The sequence below is a fragment of the Pieris brassicae genome, chromosome 9 (genome assembly GCF_905147105.1).
Source record: "Pieris brassicae chromosome 9, ilPieBrab1.1, whole genome shotgun sequence".
NCBI classification, from domain to species: Eukaryota; Metazoa; Arthropoda; class Insecta; order Lepidoptera; family Pieridae; genus Pieris; species Pieris brassicae.
The window spans coordinates 1,587,900-1,599,288 of NC_059673.1; the positions used below are offsets into that span (position 1 = coordinate 1,587,900).

Below are 11,389 nucleotides of genomic sequence, written 5' to 3' on the forward strand. Positions count from 1 at the left end.
TGTTCAGCTCACCACCCCGAGACACTGACACAGACATTGGTGCTGGGATAATGCCTTAAGGGATAGTAGTCGCACGCTGGAGCGACTTGGCCAACACTGATGTTAAAAAATTTATTGTATACACAGTATAATAGTTCTATCAATTAAATATTGTTATGAAAGGAAACTGGAATCGAAACATTGTTAAGATAACTTAAGAGAATCATAAACTTCAGTTTGTATACCCTAATCCTATGTAATAAACTATAGATATTATTTATATTACAATTGTGTTGCTTCGTAATTAAAGTACAGTTTGACGAGAAACAAGTTCTTGTTATATATCTTGAAATTACAATGTCTTGAAAATCGTGAAGTATTTTTGGTTAAAATTGTGTGCTTAAAAAACAAGTGACAATGAGTGGAAAAATGAAGACTTCAGCACTGTTGGTTCAAACCCTGGCGACTTTCAGTAGTTTGTATTGTTTTATTATTCTAATCCTGACCAATGCAGTGCTATACAATTCCTCTTTTTCTGGAAGTTAATGCACGAACGTTTTTTTTAATGTTCATTTTCATCTATAATTTTGCGTATATAATATAGTTTTGAAGTGAAACTTCTTTATTGGCGTTGTAAAAAAAAATATTCTCACATTTTTCGGTTACGCGTCACATTTTTCCATTACGCGCCATCTTTTTCTTGTATTTTCTTGTATATTCCGTATCACGGTTGGTTCGAAGAGATTCGAAGCCATTGATAACAAAAATATACAATAACAATGATAGTTATAATTCTATTACAATTAGTAGTAATACGGTAAAATTAAATAATTGTATTATCTGTATTCATGTCTATGATAATAAAAGCCTTTTGTTAAACTTTATCTAATTTAACTTTCTTTAACCAATTTCTGTAAAATTGTAATCTTACGTGTGTACACTAGTGCACGCACATATTTTGTTTTTTTACATTACGTAGGATATGTGAATGAGTTTTACAGATTTTATATTTCACATAAAAAAAGGAATCGTTAACTTAGCATATTAAAGTTTATTTGAAATCCGATAAAGGTCACTTAAGATTTAAATTGTTGCCTATTCAACAGTTTAACAGTGTTGGCCTAGTGACTTCAGTGTACGGCTCATACCTGAGGTGGTAGGTTCAATTTCGGATGTGGACTTTCTATGTGCGCATTAAATACTTGCGAGTACGGGAAACATCGGGAGGAAACCGACCTGTCATGCCAGGCACAAGTCCAGTCCAGTCACCAACTTGGCTGTTGGTGAAAACAAAGGACTACAGTATTCTTTTCAATCTCTTTATTATTTTTTAATAGTTGCGTATCTCACCGGACTAACTGGCTTCATCTACGCCTGGCCGTCATACACTTATGAAACCTTCACCACTAACAAGACATTATTATCTGCCCCTCTGACTCCCACACAAATGTCTCTACTGGGGAGCTTGACAAACATTGGGGGGCTGATAGGCACCCCTTTATGTGCCTTGGTGATTGATAGAATTGGGAGACGATATTCTGCAATGCTCTTTGGTCTGCCATATGTGGTATGTTATATCATAAACATATATTTATAGTTTGAATTATATGTCGTATTTTCCTTTATCTTTACAGTAAACAGCTTCTATATTTGCATATATTAAACTGTTATTAAAAAAAAAATACTTACACAAGAGCGTTCCAAGCTGATTTTCAAAAAGGTTAATGGTAGGAGGTACTGAGGTTGGGAACAATATGAGTAGGGCAAATCTTAACTTTAATATTATAATTTTTTGACAAATTAATAAATAAAAGAGTGTCATTCATTGATCAAACGAAACGATGTTATTATGTTCATTGTCCAATAATTATGACATATAACGGAACTTATTTTTAATATAAGAGCTTCTTACGCCAAAGTGCATAAGAATTATTATTGTGATCTAAAATTTTAGTTTATTATTCAAATTTCCTTTGAATATTTTATTATAGTGTGCATATTTATAATATGTGTGTTGTGTAAGGCCTATCCTTGGAGGAGGCCTATTCCTGTGAAGGGTCCTACTAAAATTGTAACCTAAAATTTAATTTAAGTAACAATTGGTTTTTGTATAAATAATTATAGTTAATTATTCTTTATGTTGTTGTTGTGTTTATTGTTTGAAAATGTTTTGTATTTTTAGTGTTGCATTTTCTGTGTTTTCGTTTGTGCATTGTGATTCATAGATGTGTTCATGTATACATGATTGATTTCAGATATGCTGGACAATTATATCAATGACAACATCCATCAATCTCGTCATGTTCGCGATTGGGTTTGCTGGTTTAGGCGCAGGTGGCCAAGCCATATCGACCGTCTACATATCCGAGATATCGGAAGACTCCATAAGGGGTGCCCTCACATCTTCAACCGTGTCCGCGTATTTCATAGGCCTCCTACTCTCGTACCTTCTAGGAGGGCAACTTGCATATCACCAAGTTTTATACGTGCACTTGGCAATGTCTGTGCTTTATATTTTGCTGCTTATGCTGTTAAAGGAGTCTCCAGTGTTTTTGATCCAACAAGGGAAAGAAAAGGTGATATTTAGGGTTGTACAGGATTATTAATTTAATATTGTTTGAAGCAAAATGATGTGAATGCGCCGACGTACTGTGAAATTGGTTGAGTTTCTTAATGAAACTTGTCTTCAGTTATTGTCAACAATAAAAAAGCTACGAATGATTTTTAAATAAGCTGCTGAACTTGTAACAAATAAACAAACTTTTGGTAGTTTATTTGACAACATTACATTTATAAGTAAATTATTCTATATTTTTTATAACCTAAAACTTTTAATTATGTTTCATTGTCACAGAACTTGCATTTTTATTATTTTTAAAAGCAATTTTTAACGCCTGAAAAAATATAAAGGCAATCTGTGTCTTGTCTTTTTGTGAGATATATTTAATAATGTATATATCTAATAAATATAAATAAATCTTTGGTGGATCTAACACAATACATGGTCTGGGTAGAATAGATACAGGAATAGTTTTATTAACTAACAATTACTAATTGTAGCGATAGGGGTCTTTAATTTCCGAACATAAGGCAAGGTTAAGTACATTAAATGCTACATAAGTGTATTTTCAGGAAGCTGCCGAATCCATAGCCTTTTATAGACGCGTGGGAGTTGAGTCAAAGGAAGTTGAATTAGAAATAAATAAAATAAAAATGCAGCTTGATCCCCGATTCGAGGCGATGCTTCAATCTAACGAAGGTATCAAATTTACCTTGCAGTATGCCTGGTCTGTGTAGAATAAACTTGTTAATTAATATCATACATACTAAATCCGTATACATAACAATATTTACAGCTAGTTTATACAGGGATTTATGTAGTTACTATTATTGAGGATCTGGAAGTTCTCGTAATTTTCACACATTTATTTTTCTAACATATTTTCGTAAGTATTTCATAGCCCTTAGCATGTGTGATGTTTCAGAACATGAATAAAATACAATGAAATAGATTGCTTTAATTAGATGAGATTAATAATGATTGAATTAATATTATCGGTTGTAAAACGTAATTTGGTCCGATCATGTTTTCTGATAGCGTGGTCTATATGGCGCAGCCAACTAGCTCAATTAGACGTTCAATTAACAGCCTAGCCGTTTAACTAGCGGCCTGAATGATATTCAGCCAGTTCATCAAATCAGGCAAATGACTTGGATCGATGATGTTTCATCACTTGTCTAGCCTGTTGACTGTTAATTTAATTCCACTTTCTACCACTCTCAAACTCGAAACGAAACTCTTCACACTGTCAATATGGCGTCGGCAAACCACAACTTTGATGGTGTTTTCCAAAGTTTCATGAAAAGCAATAAGTACGAAGAGTGTAGTTACAATTATAATGTGAATTTGACTAAAGCAATTTAATTTTGAAAATAAATATGTTTTAATTGCAAGTTTCATCTTTTTCATTTTTGCCAATTAATGACTGTATCGTAAGAATGGCCTAAGTAGTAGCCATCCAGTTTATTAAATGTTGTAAGAAACGCTACGGATGAATATCATTCAGGCCGTTAGTTAAACGGCTAGGCTGTTAATTGAACAGCTAATTAAGCTAGTTGGCTGCGACATATATATTCAATACAGCTTTATACATTTAAACAGTACTACGAGTAGTTGTAAGCAAACATTTTGAATTGATAATAGTGTAATCGAAAATATCTGATAATGCAGAGTTACTATTTAATTATTTATTTTATAAATAATAATAACTTCAAGCAGACAATGATAACCCTATATGGTTAAACTACTAACGGCTTAGTTTGACTACACAAAAGATAAATTAAAATAATGTTTAGGCCCAGTGTCAACGAGTTTCTGGACAATACCAAATACCTCTGAGTACGATAAAAAACAAATTATATCAAAAACATCGCAAGGTACACAAACATCACCGTAACCAAACAATTTTCTTTTACCACGTAGGCACATGCAGACCAGTAAGGGCAATCCAGCCTTCCCACTTTTACCGCCATCACGCTTTCAGGGCTCCCTTTAATGATTCCAGATCCCAATGCGGTGAAGCACTTGCTAGAAAAACCAATGGAAAATACTAAGAAGGAGCCATCTTGGAAATTTTTAAGTGAGTACATGGCTAATCTCAATATTGTTATTTTGAGGCTTAAGGAACAAACCTGTTTCATTGGTCAATATTATTGAGGAACCCGGCGGAAACGTCAGACACAAAAAGTCGACGGTGTGTGTCAGGCACGGGCTGATCACCTATTCGATTGACAAATGATTATGAAATAGATACAGAAATCTGAGGCCCAGACCAGATGATGTTTCGCCACTGATTTATTTTATTTTTACCAAAACTACTTTCATACAAAATTACATGTTAATATTATTTACAGTGAAATCTGAATCATCGAAGGGAGCTCTCTTCGCTGTCCTCTTTTGTATGGGAATAAACATATTAATGGGTTCTATAGTGCTGCAAGTGTATGCTGAGCCACTCTTCAAGGAGGCTGTACCTACGATGCACCCTAATCTATGCTCTATACTATTGGCTGTAGATTATCTAGCTGCAGCGTTAGTCTGCGCCTTTGTCATAGACAAGTTTGGAAGGAAGGTATTTATGAAATAATCACGAATAAAAAAGAAAAAAACTACAGCAATCCACGACTAAAATTAATATATAAACACTGAATACGGCGACGAATTACTAACCTCATGTTAACCCATAGACACTCACATTGCCAGAGAGCTCGCAAGTGAGTTGCCGGCCTTTTAAGAATAGGTACAGTTTTTACTTGCTTGCCTTTAGGCAAATTGGTTTGCAAATACTTCAGTGGGCAGCTGGTTAAACAAAGTGGTGCGCCACAAAACTTTCTTAAAAAACGATCAGTTGTGGAACGACGGACGTCAAGATACATTTTATAGTATTTCGTAATCTGCTGACCGATTATAAAACTTGGCTGCAGCTAGGATAGCTTAGCTTAGCTAATTAAAATAATAGTGTTAGGTATACATCCAAATACCTTTATAGTACATAATTAAAGTTAATCTGTGGAAATATATAATTAACTATCTGCCCCCGCGCACTTCGTTTCTCCTTAATGTGGTTTTAGTTAGCCTTAATACCGTGACACGAAAGAATAATTTCACTGTATTATCGTCACTATAATTTGAATTTGATTTACACTTCGGTTACAACCACGTGGTTGCTAATGCTAATGCTAAAACCAAAAATTAAAAAAAGTAGAAATAATTGAATTTCACGGTATTTCGCCTACTACAAAATAAATTTAATTTGTACTTTAGCCTCAATAACACGTGGTAATCATGATATTGAATTGTAGCTTATATGACACATTTGTCGGTTTACCATAGCAGTGCCATCTATTCATTACTTACTCAATCCAGTCGAAAAATATCGACATGTGTTAGAATCTTTTGGAGTTAACAAATAATTTGAGTGACTGTCAATTAATTATAGACAAATAATTTGCAATTAAATAAAATTTCGACTCTAATTAAAGATCTAAGCTATCCTATCTCTTAAGTTGGACCAGACTGCTCACGGTGTGCCAATTTAATTTAAAATTGGTGAAGTAGTTAATCATCCATCGCGGACAAACATCGTGACAGGAGATTTATATATATTAAGATTTTTATGCGAGGGCTGATCGGATTTTGGTCCTTCGCTACAAATATTATCTATATGAGAGAACTACATCTCATTAAAACTACATCATACAAAAACTTGGTATCAAATATATGGTGGCCAAGATATTTCACTATAATCTGTGATTTATTATGATAAATGTTTGTTTCTAGAGTCTAATGACAGTCACATCAATAGCATCAGGTTTCTTCAACATCCTCTTGGGCAGTCAGCTGCAGTATCACTGGGCTCCTCATTGGTTCACGGCATTTGTGATATACGCTTATAGTTTCGTCTTTAATCTTGGAGCTGCTGTGGTACCCTTCGTTTTAACAGCAGAAGTATTTTTGCCAGAGGTAACGTTATGAAGATAAACGAGTCTAACATCTAACTAGTTTATCAATAGATTACAATATATATAATAGAAAGTCGTGTTCGTTACACTATTCATAACTCAAGAACGGCTGAACCGATTTGGCTGAACTTTTGTGGGGCAGTAGCTTAGAACCAGGAGACGGATACTGGACATAGGTTCCTGTTTCCGTTGGATGTGATATAAAACGCGGTGTCACAAAACGCAACAAACACCTAAACGTAATGTTACCTATGATTCAAAATTTGATATTGAGAAGTTTTGTAATTGATCTTTCCTGTCAAAGCCGTTATGCAATAAATGGGTGGACCGATTGTGATGAGTGTTTAAATGAATTCGACAGTAAAGTTAAATAAATCAATGGCGCTACCTTTTTAGGTCTGGGCCTCAGATTTCTGTATCTGTTTCATGATCATTTGTAAATCTAATAGACAAGGTGATCAGCCTTCTCTGCCTGACGCTTGCCGTCGACTTTTTGAGCCTAAGACGGTTTCCTCACGATGTTTTCCTTCACCGTACGTACGAATGTTAAATGTGCATATATAAAGAAAGTTCATTGGTGCACAGCCGAGGACTGAATGTACGAACTCAGGGATGAGAGTCGCACGATAAAGCCACTAGGCCAACACTGCTGTAACAGATACCTATTTTATTAATTGATTTCGTATATTTTGCAATTTTTTAAATAGTTTTCCTGCTATTTGGGAGACACATATAACAAATCAAATACCTGTAGTCGGTCCAGCCATCCTCGAGTGTGTTCGAACAACGATTTTGTTTTATATATTAAGATTAACATTCGAATTAAGTTCGGTGTCGGTTTTGTATGGATATGTTTAAATAAAACACGTTGTTTGATGTTGGATGAACAACTGGCTTTAATTGTTTTAAACATGAGCTATAACAAAGCGACGCTGGATTAACAAAAAACTAACTTGACAAATTGAAGACTTAGACACTTATATTATTGGACATTATTGGAAACGCAAATGTTAAATTACAATTTATGAGTGTGGAAAGAACTAAAGTTCTCATTTTTGCTTCAAGTGGCCATGATTGTTTATATTTTGTTTTTGAAGTCATAATTCTTTTGGTACGTCAGGGAAAAATTATGAGAGTAAATTTTTACGATGCGCGCGCTCACCGTCGCAAAAAACCGACACCCTGAAGTTAGCTAGTCAACATTTTAGGGTTTTCTATTGGTGGTGTCGGTTTTTCATCAATTATTTTTATTTGTTACGACAAAGAAGTATCAATTCTAATGCGTGTACATAAGCACACCCACGTTGACACTATTAATTATTAACTAATAATTATTATTAATAATAATTCTCTAAAGAAAACACTTTTTCAACGGATTGAAGTTATGTATTATTACAAACTTAGGTCACGGTGACCACGCACGCTGTAAAGCACGCGAAACGTCGAAAAAAAAACCAAAATTATGTATTATAAGTTTATAATAATACATAACTTCAATCCGATAAAAAAGTGTTTTCTTTAGAGAATTATGTTACTTAACATTAGATATACATATTAGTTAATAATTAATATTGTGTAAAAGTTATTTTAATAAAACACAAACATAATTCTCGGTAGAAGTTAATAATTTTAAGGGCGTGCAAACCCGTTGATATATGAGCAATAAACATATACAAAAATTTGAGGCCTAATTTGGTTCCAGGTGCGAGGTATATGCAGCAGCCTGTCTATGGTATGTATGTGGGTCATGAACTTCGTCACTCTCATAATTTTCAATCCACTGGTGGATCAGCTCGGCTTGGGTCCAACATTTTATTTCTTTTCGATAATTTGCTTCATCGGTGGTACATACAGCCACCTGTGGCTTCCAGAGACGAAAGGATTGTCTGCTGACCAAATACAGCCATTGTTTATGAAGAAGAAGACCAGGAATACATAAGGTTAAGTTAGTTAAGGTGTATTGAAGTTAGATAAAGAAAGTTTTATATTAAAATGTACGATATTTTTTATTTTGTATCCCTATCCTAATGGAAATGGGCGGGACAACCCCTCGCAGGAGCAATGTCAGATGAGTAAACGGGGCAACGAGTTGGAAAGGGTAGCCAGGGAAAAATGCTTAAGAAAGCTACGAGGTACTGTATATGAGGTTTTTAATAAAATATATTTCTGTATAAAAAAAAATTGTGAGTGTATCTTTTGTAAAGATGTATGAATGTTTCATGTAATAAATTGGACTTAATTATTATTATTTATCTGTGCAGTGTTAGCCTATATACTTCCAAATTTCAATACATATGTATTTGGGTTATTTTTTACGCATGTTAGGAGGTATCTATACCACTTTGAATCCTATATATCCATATCTCCTTTGGCGCTATTAATACAATGTAATACATTAATTAAAAGTATTAAATGAAAGGAAAGAAGTAGATTGTAAACGAGCATGGTAAATAAAAGGAAGCTTTTCAATACCTGTATACATGTACTGACGTATGGATCTCAAACTTTGGCGCAAACTCAAGCGCAGAATACAAAGCTAAAGGTGTGCTAAATATGGAACGATGTATGATAGAAAAGAAAAGAATAGACAAAATAAAAAATACAGCTTTAAGAAAAACAACTAACGTAGTAGATGTTACAATAAAAATAAGTGGAAATAGGCGAGGCCCATTGCAAGAAAAACAAAAGATTGAAGCAAGCACAAACAGAAGAGGAAGACAACTTATAAAGTGGAAGGACCAAATTAAAGAAACAACAGGTGGTGCATGGCAGAGAGTGGCACATTGCAGAGAGGAATGGCGGAATTTGGAGGCCTCTACCAAAAAAAGAGCACACAGATACCTAAAAGATGTTTAAATGTAAACGTATCTGAATTTAATTATTATTATAAAATAAAATAAATATTAATGAATCTTCATGAACAGATAGTAATATATACATATTATATGAATAATACACGTTAATTGTTTAGGCTTCAAATTGCAACTGTATTTGATCATTCGTTCAGCCTTTTTTCTTTTTGGATAACCTTAGAAGCCCGAATTCAGTTTCCAATAGGAGATTGTAACACGGTATATTTCAAATTTCATTCAATTTTAACCAGTAGTTTAGTTTAACTTGTAAAACTTCATAATTTTATCACTCACTCACTGACTGACACTCGCAGAAGTGGAAGTCACAAATTTAGAATACAATTAGTATTTAGTGTATAAATCAAAGAAAACAAAAATATTTTGGCTAAGTCCGTATTTAAGTACGTATTTATTTTAAACATATAACATTTGTAATATCTTTATGATTACTATAAAGTTAGCAAATTACGTAATAACTTAAGACAGAAGTTTGTAGACGGACTTAGTATTTACATGGATGCGAAAAGTTTTGATCACGTATTGTACGTTGGACGTAGGCACATCAATGCATAGGATTTGAACATACCATAGGCCTACATATGATAGGCCAACATTAAAATAGAGGAAATATATTTTTATGAATATTGTTGTTATAACCTACGTACATGTTCATGTAATTAGAGTCGTAGGTTCGAACGCCGACACTGCACTAATGGATGTTCTGTATAATATGTTCACATTTATCGCTCATTAACCGGCATGCCATAGACTTGAAAATTGTGTCAGACACAGAAGCTGATATTGGAAAATATAATTATAAAACAGATACAGAGATCTGAGGCCCAGACCTAAAATTTTCACTTAACCGTTTGCCTAGGCAATATGCGGAAAGCATTACAATTAATAATATAAAGAAATTTCTTTCATTCAAGGGATGTAATTTTTACCAAGAGTAAATAATAAGCCTCAATGCCGCCATTTAGTGGGCGTTTTATTAAGTATACATATTTAATATATAATTATTATAATATATCCAGTAGTTTTGGCCTAGTGGTTTCACCGTGCGCCTCTTGTCCTGATGTCAGAGGTTCTTCGGTTATTCTTCATTCACATTCAATGTGTTAGATATATATTCGTCGTAAAGTAAAATCAGTATATTGATTGGATTATGAATGTAAGTGTGTATCTAATAATCTGAAAGTAAGTAATTAAACACTAAGAAATCTATTTTTTTATGATAGCAAAAATATCATAGATAGGTATCAACGCGAGTGAAACCGCGGGTTATTGCTATTTAATATTATAAAGAGTAATTCTAAGTATATTTAAAATAACTTGACTGAAATACTACAAGAATGCGTTATTATTCTGAGTATAATGCATATTTAAATAATCTACATATATTAACAAAAAAAGCGCAAAATATATTGCCAAGTTAAGACGGCATGACAAATTCAAGTATTCTTTTTATTTATTACTTGAACTCTGATACTTTTATGGAGAGTGAAATTGGGAAACATAAAAAAAAATTAAGTTTTAAGTACTTCGAACAGGGTAGCAAGGCAAATAGTTCCATATGTCGGTATGTAGCTACTAAAAAGGTAGGCAAAGTCAAAACGGAATACAATTGTTAAATTCTTTTAATGAAAATAATAAATGTGTTTCTAGTCTAGTCTACTGTTTGATTATGAATTCATGGGGTTTAAGGGCCACATACGACATTACGATTTCTAACAAGAATCTAATCGTGGTAAACATTACGAGAGATTTGGGCTTATGAACTGTGGAATCGGCTTCCAGTAGTTCTTTCTTAAGGTACCCCTAATCTTCGTTGATTGAATGCTTGGATAATTGGTGTCTATGACACCTACAATCTATCCAGCCGTGTACCTGACCCACACCCTCTTAACACACTTGCAGATACACGACACACACCCACCCATACAACTTTATTTCTACTAACTTCTAACTAGTTGACTGTTTTGTTTTTCTTTCCTCATTTAAAACGTTAAATTTGTTTGCCTATTCATATCTGT

General features: G+C 33.6%; 1 protein-coding gene across 1 annotated transcript; it reads left to right on the plus strand.

Annotated features, from left to right (window-relative positions):
* The first annotated feature begins 262 nt into the window (after window positions 1-262).
* LOC123714187 (facilitated trehalose transporter Tret1-like) lies at window positions 263-8,498 on the plus strand. The gene is made up of 8 exons (XM_045668368.1): window positions 263-454; window positions 1,317-1,546; window positions 2,235-2,555; window positions 3,112-3,238; window positions 4,545-4,619; window positions 4,894-5,111; window positions 6,320-6,502; window positions 8,204-8,498. The coding sequence occupies exons 1-8, from the start codon at window positions 397-399 to the stop codon at window positions 8,438-8,440; spliced, it is 1,449 nt and encodes a 482-aa protein (XP_045524324.1). The 5' UTR covers window positions 263-396; the 3' UTR covers window positions 8,441-8,498.
* Window positions 8,499-11,389: the final 2,891 nt, after the last annotated feature.

Excerpts from the sequence above, each read along its gene's own strand:
- LOC123714187 (XM_045668368.1), top strand. The coding sequence starts at position 397 with ATGAGTGGAAAAATGAAGACTTCAGCACTGTTGGTTCAAACCCTGGCG. Across the intron at positions 455-1,316 it reads AACCCTGGCGACTTTCAGTA|TTGCGTATCTCACCGGACTA; the intron begins GTTTGTATTGTT and ends ATTTTTTAATAG. Across the intron at positions 2,556-3,111 it reads TCCAACAAGGGAAAGAAAAG|GAAGCTGCCGAATCCATAGC; the intron begins GTGATATTTAGG and ends GTGTATTTTCAG.